Below are 21,227 nucleotides of genomic sequence, written 5' to 3'. Positions count from 1 at the left end.
AACGGAAAGTAATCGAACTTATTGACTAAAAAATATACGTTACAAAATAATAATAAAAACAACACGACACAAAAACATTTTTATTGTACTTTCCATGCATGGTAGTAATGACATAGGATTTCATAATCTCCCCTTAGCAACCAGTTTTGTCTTACCTTAAAGGGTGTGTATAGTTCTGGTCGAGGTGAGGATATATCATTTAACGTTTTGCGAGATCACTCTATGAGATGTCAAAGAGCATGCAATTCTAAGGGATATCAAAAGTTTATTTGATGAAAATCAGTTTTGAAGTGGCCGAGATATCCAAAAACAAGGTGAAACAAAGAGATCCTAATAAAGTTGTGGCATGTAGTCTATTATTATTACCACTTTTTGGATATCTCAGCCATTTGAAAACCAATTTTCATCAAATAAACGTTGAATCCTTCTTAAAATTACATGCTCTTTCATATTTCATAAGAGGTTTCTCATTATCTCACTTAGGAATGTAAAAAACATGAATCCCCACCTCAACCAGTACTGTACAGCCCCTTTAAAGACATGTAAGATATGAAATGAAGATCATTTCTATTTCCATTTTTAGTTTTATGAGTTCACCTGCATTCATCTGTTCTAAAACATTAATGCTGGGTTTTTGTTTCATCTGCAAATGGTAAATTATTCCTTACTATATAAAGGTCCTGTTTACCTTTGGGAGCAGTGATTTAAAAAAAATCAAGATATCACATATATGGTGCATATGTGAAGGTCTGTTGTATCACAAATCACCCTATCATATACAATTTTCGCAATAAAGCCTAAAATATAAGGGGATATCAGTATTTTTCTCAATAAACCATAACTGTAGACGGTTTAGTCTGGAAACATTTCAATTATAACCGTTGTTCAAATTGTGTGCATTTAACAATACTAAACATCGATTATATCCATTCAAACTTTTACAGTGGTTGTTTCCATCCCTAACTCACATCTTAGAGCTATTTTAAAACACTAATTCTCGGTTTTTGTTTTCATCTGCAAATGGTAAATTATGCCTTTAATTCGTCAAGGTGTCAAAGATTTAGTAGCCTTCGCCTTCCCCAATTACATGGTACAAGGTACATGAAAGCGATCCCCATTCCATGTAACACAGTCCCTTTAAAGCCCGTCAAGCCAGGTTACTTTCAAGTAATCATTCTGAGCTGTGCTTCGATGTTTTGATCCCCAGTCCCAAAACGTTCTCTTTACTCTCCAACACTTCACCTTTCATTTTCTCTTTTCTGTTTAAATTCTCTTTCTCTTACCCTTTCCCATCTCTCTCTCTCTCTCTCTCTTGTAATAGATACAATGTATACGTTGGTTTTGTTTTGTTTTTCAATGTTTGATAAAGCCGTGTAGGTGTTTAAGAACAATCCCGGGAGAGCAATGTCATGAGAAGTGTTAGAACTTAGCTGAGCTGTAAGTGATATACCGCGTTTGTAGCAATCAACGTATATAAAGTGAATACGCCTGTCATCGGGCTTATATATAGTTACGCAAACGGGAACCTATTATCAAGGCTAAGTACACATGTGTGCCAGAATCAATATGTCGTGACAGTGGAAGGACGGGTTGTTGACTTTCAAAATCAAACGTATAATAGATGGAATCGCCTGCGGCATAATCACTTTGTTGAATCACTGATTCTATAGCATGGATTACTGAAGGCATGAGGGAAGATGTAAGACAAGTAAAATTAGGTAAGTTTTGTTTAAATTTCAACAGGCTGACATCAAACCCGAAGGTGCAAATTACCTATATATTATTTACCTGCTAAGTGTGTATGGGTTTTACTTTGTTTTGATTTTGATACTAGTAAATGAAAAGTAACATTTGTCCTATTGTGCAAAGTCATTCTAGTAAAAGAGCACAGTCTTACCTCATACAAAGTTGAAACAACATCAATTGTGAGGTATAAGTTTTGAGTTGTCAGAATTACAAAATCTTGATCGAAACAAAACACAAAATGGGTGTCTTGTTTTGTTTTCTTTTTCTTTCTTTTTTTTTTGGGGGGGGGGGGGGAGAGGGTAACTTTTAGGTTTTGTCATCTTCATCTGGGCCCCGTTATATTAAAAGATAAAATCGATTTTAAATTTCCTTACCACTTAGGCTGCCATAGACTTACAGTTGAAATCAACTATTTAATCAATTTTAACTCTTCAGAAAATAGGGCCCAGAAGCACAAATTTCGATCCAACACCAATGCAAAATGTGACCAAAGCTCAGCTTACTGAATGTGCAGCAAAGGTAAAATATTCCAAAAACTCTTTCCCCTTAAACCCTTCTATGAACTGCTCAGAGAATTCCTCATTATAGAATCTGTCTGATCTACCTCGTAATGATTTTAATTTTGATTTTGATATGACTGAGATTGATATGAACTTACTATCTACTTTCAGAAGTGTAGGTATAATGCCAGCATGCATGTATAATAAACAAACACCGAAAACTGACACAGATATAAATACACGCCCTCACAGATATGTATATAACATATATTTGTATAATGTGTGTGTGTATGTGCCTATATATAAATATATATATTATAGAATTATATATTTGTAATCATTTTCGCAAAAAAAAAAATCCAATAGAAAAGAAAAAGGCAGTGTTGATTATCTCTTTTAACTCTGTGTAGGTAGAAAGAATGCGAACTTTGACAATCAGCCCCATGTCCATGAAAAGTGGATGAAAATAGTCGAAAAGGATAGAAAGAGGCACACACACACACAGACATATACACATGTATATATATGTATATATACATAAAATACATATACATATACATATACATGTATATTCATAGAGAAAGAGAAAAGAGAGAGAGAAAAAAAAAATGAACTAGAAATTAGAAAGCAAACAAAAAGAATGAGGTTGAGATCAGAATCATAATCCTCATAGAGAGAATTGTGTCAAGTTTCCTCATATGTCATTCTTGTTCACGAAAATGTCCAATTAGCTCCCGACTTCAATCATTCCGTCACCAGACAGTGTTTTGGGGAAAACAAGAAAGACTGCTGTAGATTATAGGCAAGGCAGAGTTCGTCAGGAATGAAAAGTGGCAAGTTTCACTTAAAGAATACCGCAAGCTCCAATCCCCTGCATTTCGCTTTCGATTTGGGAGACTTGAAGACTTGAGTCCTCTAATAAGAATTCCCAAATCTGAATATTTCGTCCGAGTTACAGTAATCTGTACTAGTTTCATTTTATGTGCTCGTTTATATGAAGACTGTGTCTACAAAAAGCAACAGGTTTCTGCATTCATCTTACTATTTCAGTCCATTTCCGCCCCCTTAGTATTTCTACAAAGATATTTGATAAGCAGTAGGTGACGCGCCTTTACACACACACACACACATCCACGCACACACACACACACACACACACACACTCGCGCGCACGCATACACACACATACTAAAATATCAAAGAAAAGGAAACTGCAGATTGTTAGAAAGATAGACTTACGACAGAAAGTGAAAGTTTCGTCATCTTTCTACCTGTCATACTTTCAGCAAAAATAAAGGTAGAAATTCTTAGTGCTTACAAGTATAATCTAAATATACACTTCGTGCTGCATTCACACACCCAAAGTAAAAAGAAATGTCATCTTCTTCATCTATTATTCTCATCCTTTTTATTTCTTCGGTCAGTGGTAATGATAATGATAATTATGATACCCATAAAAGTAGTTATACATATAGCACACAGGTCGGCGCTTTTTGCCTTTCATGGAATGTATACTACAGGACACAGGAATAGGGGAGCAATTTAACAACAATCAGAAATATACAAGTAAGTTATCCATAATCAAATTCGGAATGAGTATGCATTAAGTTTCGTCATTATATTACTACTTCTGTTTTCGTTTAATCTGTACCTCAGTCAGTAGATAATAATGCAATAGAACTCAGTGTTGCAAGGAGTGAACTGTATGTACTGTACAAAGATTCACAATGATTTTTTTCTTGAAAGTGACATCATTACAGTCCAATTTACTTGTTTCTTTCAAAGACCAAGGAGTTGTTCTTTCTATGCGCAGTAAGATTAGACGATTAGGAGTTTTCATGGTCTACAAATGAATAAGATATCCGCGCCTCAGACTGAATGCACGTTTATTTGAATATTGTCTGCATCATGCAACCCAAAAAGACTTTATACAGTCTTAGCTATCTATACTTACAGATTACAAACTATTATACTAATGATATCAGGAAAGGGGAGGGATTCCAGGATAATTTGAGCAAGAATCACTGCTAAAAATTATAACTTGGACGTGGATTAAGTCATTCTCTTTATCGAAATTACAGTATTTACAGAATAATAAAAAAAATGATGATTAGCTTTTGTGTATCAAGTTCATTTATTAAGGTGCCAGCATATCATAATTGCACATCATTAAAAGATATACGAATACTTGGTTTTTTTTTTCTTACTGTCAACAGTCAACTGAATATTACGCTTTGACCAGGCATATGAAAATGACAGAGAAAAATATATCAAGATTTTGTTGAATATAAATTTGACAGTCTTTCTACATCACGCAAGTTAACAACAGGCAATGCTACACAAACATACAACAACTGGAAACGCTAATGGTACATATTCCTCCTGAGTGTTCATCAAAGATATAGAAATAAGTCCCAACAATAACATGTACCACGCGATAATGTGTAATTACTTACATTTCCTTGCTCCGAAAACGGTAAAACATCTTAAACTTCTAAACACTTAATGTTGCCGGTCTTCTTTCCCGGTTCAGTCAAGACGGATGAGCATAAGTGCTTACGTAGTTTGTTTTAAAGAACATACACATCGACTGTGCAGAATCTGTTAATTTGAACGGTTTCAGAAAGGCTTACTATGACACATTCCATTTAAATCGATAGATCTTGATAAAGAGCCTCCTCAAGCTGTTATCCTAGATCGCCTATTAAATAGACGCCTTTATATAGACGCCTATAAATGTTATCGATTTATACTTGACGCACATTTATCAAATAGCTATCGACTGATGTTTATATTTAGCTATCTATTCATTGGAATACTCACTTGCCTTGGTAGGTGAGTGATTTGGACGTGCATCCAGGGAAATCAGTCCTGCATTTTGCAACAATGTCAATGGTACAGTATACAACAAGTAACTATCCTGCTGGTAACGCGCAGAGTGTATTTTCACCATCATCATCATCACGTGGAAATAACTGTAAATACCAGAGTATATAAATGTCCATTGTGACTGGAAGCCAGGTGAAATGTGTGCAAATTTGCTCTGTGAAAAGGCGCACTCCGTCGTATGGTAGCCCTAAAAGCACACCACTCCATGAAAAGTAGAGGTTGGTTCCGGTTGCTGTCTTACACAGTATAGCAGGCGCTGCATGGCCGGAAAGACCATGTAGCGCTCGAGATGCGCTGGCATTTCAATAACTGCAAGCCGTTCGTTTCCTTTGCTTTACATAGATTATGAAGGCGTTGAAGGTTGTTTTCTTGGTGGTAGTAGCAGGAAATTTTCTTAATGGTGCTAGCTTCCGTTGAAGAGACAAAAACAAAATTAAAATGCAATGCAAAAAGTTTGCACTCCACCTTCTCTGTATTGGCTGACAAACAACATTATGTAGGGCTATTATTTACCGACCTTTATATGGGCATTTATCAAAACAGGCAAACGATTGAAACACTAGTATTCTTGACGCTCTGTATAAGTTTCTAGATCTCTCTTTCTCTCTCTAGGATATACATACATACATACATAATATGATATATATAATATTATAAATATTATATACATATGTATATATTATATTGTACATACATATTGTATATATGTTATTTTCACATTACGTAGTATATGTGTATATATCATATTTTCGCGTGGGTGTTACTCAGTGTCGATCAAATTACTTCAAACGAGTGAAATGTTGTAACCTTGGTGACTTTTGTAACTGTCGATTACTCTGCATGAACTTTACCACATTCATGCACACGAAGATTTAGCTGTATAGATTTTTTTCTTAGTCAGGCTTTTGATGTAAGATTTATTCTAACGACCATGTCATTCCGAATACTGTTCATTTGGAGCATAATATCCATAACATCCACGGAACATGAAAAATACAGATGAATCAATTCTGTGACTTTTTCTTTTAAAGATTACGGGGCAGGGTTTAAATCTTCATGGATGAATGTCCACATTGTATCCTTCGAGGTCCATCCGAATGCTTAATCATTCAATTACTTAACCCAAAAATAAATTCCCAGTTGTTCCCCCAAAAAAGTCTAATCCTCTTTTGCCTATACAACAAAATGAAATAATTAGTGTAATTGGTATAATCTATAAAAGATAAGGAAGACAACATCGTTTAAAAGAACTTAAATTGTGGATGAGGTTTGGGGAAAATAAAGTCGTAACTGACACTCTCTTGGGGTAGGGGAGCCGTCAGCAGAAACCAGTTGTGATGTTTTGGTGTATTCACGCCAATTGGATAAGAGCTCTCTGGCGCCGACCGCGCTCCAGGGTTTGAATTTCTGATATGCGTCAAATTTGACTTAAGTTCGGTCATTTCGCATAAACCACTGACTCTTATAGCTACATGACATTGAAGCAGATACATTGAAATCAAATCGGCTTACACCTCGAAGCAAAATTTAAATACTCACACACCCACATAAATATCCACTTACCCCCTTACCTACAGAAATACACAAACATATTTAACATTCTCTCTCTTATCTTTTTTCAAAATATTATTTTGCATTTTTGGACTAACGTCACGCCAATCGGAAATCGGAGACTCCAACCTGTTAGAGAAAGAGGTGGCAAGAATTCATTCAATGCTATCAGAAACCGGATGCGTATTCGTTTTCCTTTATTTCTTTTAGTTGTTTACAGCCGGATGAAGGTACGAAATCAAATTTGAAGGGGGCTAATCCAAGCCCTTCATCAAGGAGGTGTTGGCGTGCTACATGAGCCGCTTCACATTGCACAAGCTCGCCCAGCACTGCACCACCCAGCCCTCACGTTACTACAGGTGTGTCAACATTTGATCAGGCGTATCGGGTTAAGTGGTCCGGGATATAGGTATGTATAGCTTCATGCGCTACGCATCCCGAAGATCGCGTGTCCGTGCAAGTTTCTCATCAGTGCAAGTGATCTCCCCAGCAAAATGAAATAAAAAGTAAAGGAGTAGAAAGGGCTCCTACAATCTCGACTCCTTGATTTCTTTCTTATACCTTCCCTTAAACCTTTTCATCGTCCCATATACTAGACCAAGTCTAAGGCCCGACAGAAAAAAAGAACCAACAAAAACAGAGTAATCACTGTTTGATGTAAACAGTGCTTTGAAAAGCTCGCTTCTATATCAGTTTCATTGCCGGCATACTTCTTTTTTTCTCTCTTTCAAACTTAACAATGGGTCTACAGTGCAAGTGTGAATTTCAGTTATTCCTCTAACTTCTTCACTGACGATAAAATGACACAAAAGCAGAGGGTGAAAAACTAGAACATAATTGGGATTGTTCGTCTCCGGTGAATGAGAGGAAAACGAATTTCATGAAAGAATCTCGTCACTGGCGTTTACATAGGGTGATGATTTTTGCTCAAACATTATACGGTGTTGTATCTCGGGGGTAACTGCGTGGAGGTTCTCTTATCTGCCCAGTTATTTTTTTTTCTTCATGAATTATGAGTATGCCTATGTAATGGACATGTCAAACAATAGACACATCATTCCCAAATGTATGCGCATGCAATAAACGATCTCCCTACGTAGGTATTTCTATATTTTTCGTTAAATCTCCTTGGCGAATTGAGTGAATGAATGCAGTTTTGTGATAACGAATCTATCGCTTCATGTATCAGCGTGGTTTCATCGTCAAACCCGCACACACTCACACGCATCCGGTGCAAAGCTATCTTCTCAATAGGTGTGTTATTATTGGTTTCATGACATTTGCTCCTGCGATAATACAAGCTCCCATGTTATTTGCGCGCTAAGCCAATCATAAAACCCACCCACAAACATAACCTTAACCCTAATCCTAATCATCACATCAAAGTAAACCTAAAACCTTATCACGACCATAACCCCACTGCACGAGAGGATGTAAAAAGTAAAAAAAAAAAAAAAAAAAAAAATCTTGCCATCCGTTGGAAAACGCTATGCATCCGTTATGTACTCACTGCATACGTGTTTCATACGCTCTATCCATCGAGCATCCGTCCACTGTGATATCATCCGGGCAAAAAGTTTTAAGTTGCTTAAAACTTTTAGAACGGATGAACTTTCCCCGCATACGATGTAAATCCGCGACATATACGAGCAACAAACGTTTTATGTCCATTATCATCGGTTAAACGTCGGCTGTATCCTCTCTGCATCCTCTGGGCATCCTCGCAACTCACATCCGCTGCAGCTCAAAACGGAAAGAGGGAGGAAAGATAAGGTACATGGAACGTCTATACATCGTTGGTAGCACGGGAAGAGAAAGGATGTAAGCGTATGCATCTCGTATATAATGTATTCAAAACGGACAAAGCGTTTGTATCTGGGATGTATCCCGTATATTTAGGATGTGTGGAGTATGTCATGTCTAGAGTATGTAGAAGGACACCTAGGCTTGAGCATTCGGGGCTTCAGGGGCGTGAACATCAGGACCTTCAGGGGCTTGAGCATCAGGGCCTTCAGCAGCAGGGCTCTGGGGGGCTTGAGGGCCTTGGGGCTGGTCCACCACAGCATCTCAAGCAGCAGCTTCACCATCAGAGTCAGTGTCAGGGGGGTGGGGTGCTGGTTCTGGCCTTCTTCACCTTGCCAGGGCTTGAACGAGTAGGCACGGACTTCCTTTTCTTGCCTGACTGACGCACCATGGTGTTGATACAAGATGTAGTAGAGATGTATCGATGTAGCCTTTAACGAGATGTAGTAGAGATGTATCGATGTAGCCGCCAGCACGTCTTTCCGCTTTATGCTGACTGCGTGCTTGCTGCATCCCTTTATATCCGCCGAGCGGATGCAATTCATACCCCCCGCATGCGCAGTGAACGGTTTGCATCCGACATACATCCGCGCGGCATCCCCTTTGTTTCCGTTAGGCGTACGTGATGCATCCGCTTCATCCGCTATGCATCCGCTCTTTCCGCTATGTGTCCGCTTCGCAATTATCCCGGTAACCCCTTCGGAGCTGTCATCCACTTCCATCCGCTTTCATCCACTAGGCTTCCGACGAACATCCGTTTAACATCCCCGCTACACACTACCCACGTCCATTCTTTTCCGTTCTGTTTTCGCCAATTTTCGCCAATTTTGTCCATTTCTGGAGCGGATGAAAGCGGATGGAGCCACCCCGAAATTTTGATCGGCCAGTGGGACCGGGCCTTTAAGTCCGAGAGAAAATAAGACCGGAGCAATTGTCACAGGAGCAAATGTCATGCCACCGTTATAACTACATGACCACAAGTGGGGGGGGGGGGTAGGGGTGAGAAGGAATATTCACCCCCTTCTCCATTTTCCCTGTCTAAAGGGCTGAGTTGGGTAATAACTATTAATTTTGAATAAACAAACAAACAAACAAACAAACAAAAACTTAAACAGGTCGAGCCATAGGAGAAGAAACAGTTCGTCAGTAGGCCCTATACAATAATGATTTTATTGCTGATTTTTCCGAATTCCACATGTTTGCTATAACATTATGTAAGATATACATGCAGTACAACGTGAAAAAAAAATGTGATTCTTAAGACAAGGACAATTACATTAAGACAAACGGGGTAATATTTTCCATGTCCATGGCTTTTGCTACCTCGCGAGTGATGGAAATACATGCATTTGTCACTAATTTAGTGTATGAAATTCTATCTTGTTCTATCTTATATCAATGTAATTCTATCATCCTCGTCCACACACACTAGTCGCCCCCCTCCCCCCATTTATATTATTTTCTTAATATACACGTCTATATGATATACGACTTGTACTACATAAATTAGGCTGCAGTGTGACTCGAAAAAACAAATTAACAAACTATCGTCACAACACAAGTGCCCCGTTCCATCTTGCGAGAAAAAACAAACAAACAAACAAACAAACAAATAAACAAACAAACATACATACATATAAACAGACAGACAGACCGACAAACAAACAAACAAACAAACACTTCTTGTGTTTTTTTTTAATGACCTACTTTTGATGGCCTCATAGCGCTCCCGCAGCTCCCGATTATGCAGACATTACATTTCAATCATCACGTGAGCAACTTCTTGACCAAATGCAGAAACTTCAAAATAGAGCGGGAAGAATCATCTTAAAAATCAAGCCACATAATCTCATCTTTCTGTATCAGCCATGCATGAAATATTACAGTGGGAAGTGCAGGTCATAGTACCTTGAGAGTTAAAAACAACCTTCAATTTCCATTTTCTGCGGCAGCCATTTTCGCAACGTTACCAACAAGACCACATCCCGCTCCCCACACACTTCTTTTCGCAGCTTCGAAATGTCTCTACACCATTTTCCGCCTGCGCATGGTATACCAAAATGCGTCCCCTGGTTTCATTAAATACCCCCCCCCCCCCCCACCACCACCCATTGATGACGAGTCCCGAGTATACTCGGGCAAGTGTCTATGGGAAATGCGTGTTGTAGCAAAATCAAACCGTCCTGAACGAGTTAACACGAAAATGTTCTTCTGTGGTCACATGTAATTGTATTTATTTGATATCGTTCACAGGTATTTAACCAACCCATAATTATATCAAAAATTGTGTACGCGTAGATCTCACCCCTTTTAGCCTTCAGTCTCGGCTCACTTGTTTCTGTCGAGAAGCTTTCACAAGAGTCAAGGGATAAGGCAAACATGAGGACAAAGTGTGATGCTGTGAATGACGTGAATTACTTCGACGTCTTTTCAGGTACATTTAGAGAAAAATAAGATGGTCAAGCTGATAATGATGAAATGATATGGAGGCGTTAGATATAGCAATGAATTGTGGCAGAAGATCTGACACTATGCAAAGAAAGAAACTGATAGCAGGATGTCATGAACCATACCGATGCTTTGAAAGAAGTGATGGATACCCGAAATGTCACCACGATCAGTGACGATGCTCTCTATAAAAAAAAATGTTTAAAAAAATCACTGAAGTTCATTAATTTTGCCTTAACCTCAAGTCAACAATGCTGCGCCTTTCGCAGTTTCATTGTTACGACCCTATCTCTCTCTGTCTCTCTCTCCAACTTACATTTTCTTTCGCTAAAAGTTTTGTGATGTATTTTGTTAAAGGAAACCAAAACCCAAAGAGAAATGTGGATTGAGTTAAACAACAACATTAGTAGAACACATCAGTAAAAGTTTGAGGAAAATCGGACAATCGATGCAAAAGTTACGAATTTTCAAAGTTTTGGTATTGGAACCGCTGGATGAGGAGACTGCTAGAGGTTATCATGGTTATGGCGTCATGTGTGGACAAAAATATAAAGAAGATATAAAGGGAATGCCACAAAAATTCATTTTCCACGAAAACTACAGATTCCATCAATTTGATGACATTATGTTAAGGGTAGCACTTATTTCCCCTGCTTTCTGAAAGCGGTTAGTCAAGTACTTTTTCATAATGCTAGAAAAGTGAATTTTTGTGAAATTTCCTTTATATCTTTTTTATATTGTTGTCCACACACGACGTCATAACCTCTAGTAATTTCCTCATCATCCAGCGGTTCCAAAATCAAAACTTTCACTCAATCCACATTTTTCTTTGGGTTTTGGTTTCCTTTAACCAACGATATAAACTCAGCAAAAAAAAGAAAGTCAACACTTTTTCAAGCTCATATTTCTCGTAGAATACTGACTAAATATTGATGTTGCATATACCATGTTAAAGGTAATTTAATTGGCTATCCACCTGCTAGGTTATTAAAAAGTGAAACTTTACGCATGAGTAAACACAGGCGTGTTTCTCTTCCAAGGCACAAAAGTAGAAATTGCAAAAATGGACGAGTTCTCATTCATGCGTATGTGCTCTTCTATATATCAATGAGAACAAAAGACGAATTTAACGCAATAAGAAACACAAATTAACTTGCAAAAATCACCCACTGATCTCTATAATGTCTTAATTGTAGCCCCAAAGATAAAGAAAGAAAAATCATGGAGAAAATGAAGAATCTTCTGTCAAATCCAAATTAAGATGACATTAGAGAAGGGGCAATATTAACGAAAATGGTAGAAATTTGAAATGTTATTTCAAATTAAGAAAATTGAAAATGATATTTAGTTCTTGAATCCGTCTCATGAACTGAACTTGATTTCAAAATTTCTAGATTGAAAGAATGAAATGCAGAAGTTCTTTCCATTTTATTTAATACCTTTGCAACTTTCTCCCTGTGTCATTTGAATTTGATTTGCCAAAAACTCTTATTTTCCTCTTTAGTTTCCCACTTGTTTTTATTTGTGGATATATAGATAAGGAGATTCAAGGGAACGAAAACTTATTTTTGCCATTCATTCATGTCTCTCATTCTGTTAAACTGATCTTTTGTTATCAATGCTATCGTGAGCGGCATTCGCAAATGAATGCCAAAATGTCAATTTTTGCAATTTTTACTTTTGTGCCTTGGAATACAAAAACGAATATGTTCACTCATGCATAGAATTTCCCTTTGTACTAACCTACTGGGTTGATAGCCAATTAAATAACCTTTAATATGGTATACGACAGACAGATTTTTATCAAAATTTTCTATGAAAAATATGTAATGGAAAAAGTGTTTACTTTCCTTTATTGCAAACTATATACCTTACTCACAGTCGAGAAGTACCGAAACTTTACAGCCAGTTTAGAATATTAGATTCTACACTTCAACAATGATAATCATGATGAAAATTTTCAGCACTTTTCAACAAAGTACCAAAGCCGCTTACACCGTTGACCACACATTTAATATGCAAATAAGCATGACATGCTCCTCGAATGTGGGTAATCAAGCCAACTGCCTCGCGTCTGCAGGGACAGTTCCAGATATTGGAAGCAACAATGTTGAAGTGCAACCATTGAGAAAGAGAGAGAGAGAGAGAGAGAGGGAGGGAGAGAGGGACACTTCCCTGATAAACACTTATCATCATTCTCTGTTACACGATGACAACATCTGGTATGACTTTAAACCTTATCTCAATGTTTCCTGAAATTTTGGGTGATGTTCGTTGTTCCTAACCTTCGTTAATCCGAAAGATAAAATGAGGTTTGTTATTCAGAAAACACACAAAGTACTGTACGCTCGTTAATCCGAAAATGGAAAACAAAGAACGAAATAGGGTGCGTTATTCCGAAAGTTTGTTAATCCAAAAGTGAAACAAAGTTCGTTATTCCGAAAGTGAAAAGAAGAGTGCGTACTGACGAACCATCGGATGACGAACCTTATTTGGTCCCCGGTCCAACGGACCTTTTTCAACAAAGAACATTCGGATTCACGAACCTTCGGAATAACGAATTTTATTGTTACCAAAACTTCTCTCCCAATTTGTATTGTGCAACGACACCTTATCTCTTCTGCCAGTGCAAGTCCATAAATACAGCCGCTGTGGTGGTCTATGTTATTATCCATCTATAGCCACAATGATCTCTGATACACTCCGATTTTCGTTGATTTGAATGTGTGCTAAAAGTCCCCCCACTTTGTCCACATTATCTGCATCGTGCGTGACCTTTTCTCTGCTCCAGCGAAACATTTCAGGCTTTACAGGTAAATCACGAAGGCAAGCATATTATTGATGGGCTGCTTTACTCAATAATTGCAGTTCGTGCTTTCTAAAAGACCCGGGAAATCAATTTTACGCCACCTTTTTATTGCATACAATCTTATGAGCATTAAACATATATATATATATATATAATATATATATATATATATATATATATATATATATATATATATATATATATATATATAATAAAAAATACAAACGCCCCCTGGTTCGAAATAACTGACTATACTAAGTTGAGCTGGCAACGAACACTGCATTAAAATGGCTGCGAATCTCTTTATCATCTGACGAGTCGGAAGATAATGTACGAAATGCAGCAACTAACCAAGTTCCTCATTACGCTATAGCAATGAAACGCGGGATAAATGGTCTGAGAACGATCCCCTTTCCGTAAAAGGTTAATAGAACAAATATTGATAAGCAAAATTACTTCTGTGAGGATCCCCTGGGAAAGTTAATGGAACAAACAATGAAAGGAACAATGTTTAATTGATGAGATACAACGGTAGGTGTTAACGTTCGATTCTGAAAAGAAACTGGCCAGCAAATACGAGTTTATACCCTCCGCAGAATGAACATCATTTCAGATAATGAAGACGGCTTTCGCGCGCGTATATAAACCACTTTGGAAACGGTTGCCGTGGCAACAGTGTCTCTGATCTCTGTCAGTGTTGATGCAACGCGACTCCGTCAGAGTCCAAGAGTCAAATCGTCAACGCCTTTACCAGTCTAAACTCACCTGGGAAAAACCTTCTCCATTTTCGTCACTCGGGTCTCGTCACCTTCGAAACTCTTGCATATCTGGTGTGATATTTTTTTCTCTCTTTTGTAAACGCGGGTGTGTATGTGTGGGCACCATGGTTAGATTTGATGAATTCGTAATTGACAGTCTGAATAAATTAAGAAGTTAATGTCACCAGGGGAAAGTGGTTAAGAGTATGATGGGAGAAAACGTAGATCTGGAGGAGATGGCGGGCGGGGGTGGGGGGGGGGGGACTAGTTCAGAACAAAATGCATAACATCATGCCAGTGTACGAGACTCCTCAGTGTTGGAAGAAGAGGTCATATCAAAATTTACCCTTTTTCTTCATATTTGTTCTCTTACTAGAATGATGAACCAAATCGCATTCATTTTCTTTCTTTTTTCTTCGATTTGGGCATGGATGATTTTTTAAAGCATGGCAGTGCATGACTGGAATTATTTTCGTCACTCAAATGAAGGATCGCGTTTCTTTCCTTTCACGATTCTGTATCACTGAAGAATTCTCTTTCACACGGGCGTAAATAAAAATGTAAAAGGAAAATATCTTTAATGGAACATAGTCCTAACATGCAAGAATAATATTTCTCGCGGTATGTTTTTCTGAATGGAAAGAAAAAGAAATGATCTGCTATTGACTAAATATACTTGCGTGTGCTGGTTCCTTTGAACATAAGAAGCCTTTAGCAAGTTTTGCTTCCTTTTTTTTTTTTAAGGAGAGCTAGTTTGGGTGATCTGTTATATCAATGATGTTTACTTATATGCTTTATCACTCAGTCAAAAAAAAAAATGGGTATGAGGAGAGATTCCGTGGGAGCATCTGTTCATCCTCCAAATAGTACTCGAGTTTTCAGGCTAAACAAAGAGCCACCTTTAAACTTTACACATCATCCATAAGGGGTTTTACCGTTAATGGTCTATCTTACTTCACGGAAAACTCTTTCTAGCGATGTTTGCAGCCAGTAGAGAATTATGAAACTCACCATCTATTTTTGTTGTCAGAAATGATATATTGTCTATCCATCAGACAGAGATCCGCTAATGTACATCGTATGAAAAAACCCTGCTTTAAACAAGGTGGTATCGGTTGGAAAGAGTAACCTATTATATTTGTTATAAAAATGACAAACATTCATATGATTTTGTGATTCGCTGCATGCTTATTAAGAATTATATTTAGCTGTTGTTTACCAAATTTCTTAGCTGAAAGCACTGGATATCACGAAACGTTGTCTAAGCTAGAAAAGAAATTGAAATTCGGCTGTGAAATTGACCCTTATCCATACTAATGGAATTGAGTTTGTCGTTAAACAAGATTTCTTACATGCCTTAGGGTTAGATTAGGATTCTCTATGTGTATGTGTGTGTTTGACATTATTCTCATTTTGCATGTAACTTGATATAGGTAAAATTTTATTACAGTGGGCAGACATAATTTAGGCAAACTTATTTTTCAAAGCACTCTTTCTCACACCATACTTCAAATTTAAAAAAATATATAAAATAGAAAAAAAAGAACCCTTTTACAAAGGGTTAATACAAATCAAAGAAAAAAAAAACCCATGAGAACCATTATTTTAGAAAATTTGTCTAAACAATATTTTGTCAGTTCATTTTAGTGAACTGTTTACTTCTTTCTTGATTCCTGGATGATTATACTCAATCATCAATAATTGGTAATCGGCGTCATTTGTGTGTTTAGATATCGACAAAAATCAAATGAGAAGCTGTGTGTGTGTGTGTGTGTGTGTGTGTGTGTGTGTGTGCGGTGTGTAAGAGGTAATTTCTTTGTATTTATAAATTGTGTACAAAAGAAATGCTAATGTCAGACCAAAGTGTGCCGTCTATTTGGACGAATGACTTGTGCTTTTTTTTTTGGGGGGGGGGGGGGAGTGGAGGAGGGATACATTGATAAAGTGGATTAAAGTAAGATTTGACTTAAGTGAACAATCAAATTAGAATATAGGATCCCGAGTGAGTGGGTAAGAGTTTGAAAACTTCGCGTGGAGCTTTGTTTTCTTCTTCTTTATGTATGTTTGTATTGACTACCTTTCTTCTTTTCTTGAAAGATTTCTGTTTTGGGGGCGATAATTGAGCGGGGGTTGGAGATGCAATGGGAATGGTTGAGGGTTTTGATCCCACAGGCATTTGCAATTAAACCAGTAAAATGACCTTTATTTATGTATTTTAATCAATTTGAAACTGCATGGTGTGCACACTTGCCTTTCTAGTTTGGTTACTGTGATTTAATGCTCCGCTCCAACGGGGCTGAATTAAATTCAATGCAGAGATTTGAAAAACCACTGCCTACTCAAAAGCTTACTTTTTCAAAAAAAAGCAGCCAGGCAGAAATGATACTTAAAGTTTGCATAAACTTGTGAAATATTTCAATCTATCGTTTTATTGACGATAATTCGTACGGCGTCATATCGGCATATCTCGAATGCGATTATGTGCATGAAAATATTACTAAAGTGTCAAAGATATCTGTCCTTTTTTCCTACTTCTGCAATAAAAAATCTCCCATTTTCGGGGTTGCGTGATTAATTAGACAAGACGTAACAAAAAGAACAAAATGCTTTTGATTTGCTCATGGATTATGTTTGTGATATATAGAAGCATCACAGGCATTATTATTGTGAAGGCATACTTTTTTTTTTTCGGTTGCCCCTTTCTATTGGTACTTTTTACGTTGCAAAATATTGAACACATATACCAGTGAGTCTCATCTCCCTGAATACACACTGTGTTTACTATTGATCATGTGGTTCTTATATACAGTGATGCCTGTGACAAGAAAAAACAAACAAACAAACAAATAATGGGGATAGTTCTAAAGATTTATGATAATGGGGGCACTGTGGTATAGTGGATAAGGCTTGTGACTCCAAACATTGAAGGACCCGAGTTCGATATCCTCGTCGTCCAGAGAGTGCTCTATTCTGTTGCTGAGCCACAAGAACACCTGAAGAATAATCAGATGAATTGTCTGTATGGATTCTTTTAGAGCAAAACATATCACCACTCGTGTGACCTATGGGGGTCTTACGGGGATTTCGCAGCAAAGATGCCTTTGGCAGGATGAATTGATCCTGGTCTCCCCGGCTCATTACTCGGATGTAGGAGCGGTATACGTTGTTCGTGAAGAACAGATAAAATGAGATCGACAGAGCACTGGGAAATTTGTTCCTATTCCATGGATGAAATGCAGTAGAAAACAAAGAGTGGTGAATCGAGTAATCCTCTGGTCTGATTGTTTCACTTAAGGTTAATGTTCTCATCCTTTGCCATTACACATTTCCATTAGTTTCGCTGAGCTGAGTGATAGTAAGCTTGAAAGGAACAGGCATTCTTGAAGCTTCCAACAACCAGATCGCTATTTAGGATTTCCTATGGGAAAGTTACAGCTGGTGAGGGCAATAGAGTTTGTTTGTTTTTTGTTTTTCCGACAAGCTACATGAGTGAAGAAAAAGGCACTTGATCGCGAGTTCTTCCACTTTGCTTTTATCTGTATGCTTGTTTGAAAATACCATAGTTGATGGGAAATGTGTCTGACTTGGCTAATTCTCAACACCCCACTCTATAATTATGACGGACCCCATTTTCGTGAGTAGCCGGTACAGTGTATGTATAGGTGCTGTATAGGTGGTCCGTTTTTATCCCTCTTTCCCCTTTAATCATAAATGTATTTGTTGTGTGTGTGTGTGTGTGTGTGTGTGTGTGTGTGTGTGTGTGTGTGTGTGTGTGTGTGTGTGTTTTAAAGATCCTTGACAGCATTGCAGGTTTAATCGCCTTTTCCATCTTTTCACCTTTTGTCTTTGACTTCTACAGGTCCGAGAACATGGCCCTGTTTGTTGTCGTGTTCATCTTAATGCATATCCACTGTAATTACTGCAAGGCGGACTCCGACATAAATCATTTGGAATATGAGTACGACACTCTCCTAGAGCTTCCGGCCGCTGATCAGACATCACTGGGCAGTCAGATCCACGAAAGTGCAGGGAAATTACACGAAGAAAGGACCCGAGCAAAATTCCTGAGACTTCTGCTGGAACGCACTCTATCGAGAGTCGATCGGCATATCAGGGATCTCAATCGCGCGATTAGCATCGCCGAATTGCCGACCGATCTTCTGGAGAGACCAGACGGGTTCGACGCCGCTGCGACGCCGCCGTCTAAGCGCGGCACCGCGCGCACGCCGCTGAGGAAACGAGAGTTGAGCGCAATCGAACGAGCCGTTATACGACAGGAGATTCTACGACGGATGGAAGAGAGCAAGAGCCCCGTTGAGATCCCGCTAGGTCTGCGGTTCAGACGACTGAGTGGTACAGACGACCTGACTGGCGCCTCCAAAGATCCATTCGTCAGTTCCTTCTTCGCGCACTCGTACCGCCTGGGAGGTAGTCCAGGACATGGTTCGTCCATGCGCTCAAGGTGGTCCGGGCCGAGGGACCATTTTGGACTGTTCAAATGATATAGAACCAAACGGAACCCAGAATTATTACTCCATGACATTTATGATATACAGTGTTGACTGTTGGATTCAGAACCTGACAATTTCATATACACAGTGGCCTGTTTGATGACGTCAGCATCGTCTGATATTCCTTCTTCATCTTACGTCTGATAAGTTTTAAAACCTCAACAAGCAAAACGAATGTTCTCGAAAGTACAAGAATTTGCCTGTTTTCTTTTAGTTATTTTTTGTTCATTTTTAAAGGTATAAACGGATGGACAGGAAGGAATTGCTTTATTCCAGGCCTAGTGCCTTATGTCAAGTCATTTTCCTCATTATACGTCTAGTTTTTAAGCTTAGGGGACACGCAAGGGAAATCTAGGTAGACCTACACTGAAAAAAGGAGAAATATATATCATACACAATTGTGATGGCGACGCAATTCTTCATTGACCTTCCCAGGCTATCTTCTCTGGTAAGATTTGTTTTTTCATCTTTTCTAAATCTGTTTCCACGCCAAGTACATCAGGTCGTTCTTCATGCTGATAGCTCGCGGCACAAGGTTGGAAACTTGTTATAGATGTACAGAGCCGAACGCAGCTTTAATAGCACAAACATACAAGTTTCCACACAAGCAAGAATTAGCTTGACACTGCAACAAATCCATATACAATTGGGAATCTGAAGCAAGTACGGGGACGGACACAAAGCTATCCAATCAAATCATTCGAACGTCCAATTAGAAATGACTCTCCCAATGACTTAAGTAGATATGCATGGATTACCCACCATTGATCGTCCACAACTCGTCACATGTCGTCTAGGTTTTCTGGTTCTTTGCGAAATGTCGCACCAGGGTGGGAATTATGCATTGCTTGAAAACGTAGATAACATGGGATAGAGTGTTACTGTAGTTATTACAAACGTGTCCTCACAAAATATAGTAAATAAGTAGGCCTATATGATTATGATATATGTTGTCAGAATGTGTAACGAACATATGTTATTCATGTTTGTTGAAACAGGTAATAAACTGTGACATAATCTTTTATCAGTATTGACAAAAGGGTATCTGTGATCGAGTCGCTTTTTGTCTACAGTGTCGTTCACATGTATAGGGCCTATGGGGTACATGCAACAGCCACATTTACATTCAGATATCTACGTAATAGTATACAAATGTATATGCATACATAGGCCTACATGTAGGCCCTGATATGTTGACAGATGGGGGAGGTATAAAGTTACTTTGAATTCGATGTAAAGTACAGAGAGGATTACAATCTTATCTGATAATTTTGTTCTTGTAGTAAAAGGAATCCACACGATAAAGGCAACAACTTTACGGTGATATAAGAGACGAACAGACATGATGAATAGCAGGATAATTATGGAATTGTAAAGCTTCCGTCTCAAATGAATAAGCCTAGTTTTGACCGCTTGTAAGATATTCAGCTATGAAGTACATGCTTTACACAATTACACTATTACAGCAGTAGAATGAATTCTGGTCATTATTATTATTTCTTTTTAGTGTGTGTACACAATCAATGGGAAATTGTAAGGTGATGACATCATCAGCTGGCTCGTTTGCACATTAATCTCACGTGTTTAAGAACTTTCTTTTGCAAAAATTAGAGATTGAAAAAAATAATCCAAATTGGATTGTAAAAATATAATTTTGTGTTTGTAAATCAGCCCGAATTCACGAAGGTGGTACAAAATAATGAAACCATGATTTAAACCATGGACAAAAACCATGGAGCGCCAAGTGTCGCACGGAATATTTCCTTACGAAATTGGTCATTTTTTTTGTTTCGTCGACAAAATGACCTTTTCGTTAACGAAATTATCATTTCATGGACGAAATGTTCATTTAGTTAGAAAATGTTGTCATTTCGTTAAAAAATAATCATTTCATCGACGAAAATAAATGACTGATTTCGTAACGAAATATTCCGTGCGACAACTGGCGCTCCATTGTCCATGGTTTAAACCATGGTTTCATTTGTACCACCTTCGTGGATTCGGGCCATTATAATTATTTTGAAATTGTCTCGAGATTCTCCTTAATAACAGTAATAAGAACATTTCAAGATGTAATATAATATGAATGGGATTGGGTTTCCGTTATTACACCACTTTCGTTCAAAACAAAGATCAAATTCCATCTTTTGAACTCGATCGTTAGCCGCTTGATGTACACACACACACACATACACACACACACACACACACA

At 38.0% G+C, this 21,227-nt stretch overlaps 1 protein-coding gene across 1 annotated transcript in view; it reads left to right on the top strand.

Annotated features, from left to right (window-relative positions):
- The window catches only part of LOC140240929 (uncharacterized), a 28,918-nt gene extending 8,898 nt beyond the window's left edge, over positions 1 to 20,020 (top strand). Inside the window, exon 2 of the mRNA XM_072320700.1 lies at positions 18,364 to 20,020. Within this exon, the coding sequence (XP_072176801.1) occupies positions 18,364 to 19,006 (643 nt within the window). The 3' untranslated portion in view covers positions 19,007 to 20,020. The remainder of the gene's footprint in view (positions 1 to 18,363) is intronic.
- The last annotated feature ends 1,207 nt before the right edge of the window (positions 20,021 to 21,227 follow it).

The sequence above is a fragment of the Diadema setosum genome, chromosome 17 (assembly GCF_964275005.1).
Source record: "Diadema setosum chromosome 17, eeDiaSeto1, whole genome shotgun sequence".
Lineage (NCBI taxonomy): Eukaryota > Metazoa > Echinodermata > Echinoidea > Diadematoida > Diadematidae > Diadema > Diadema setosum.
This window is presented reverse-complemented; position numbering and strand designations above follow the sequence as displayed.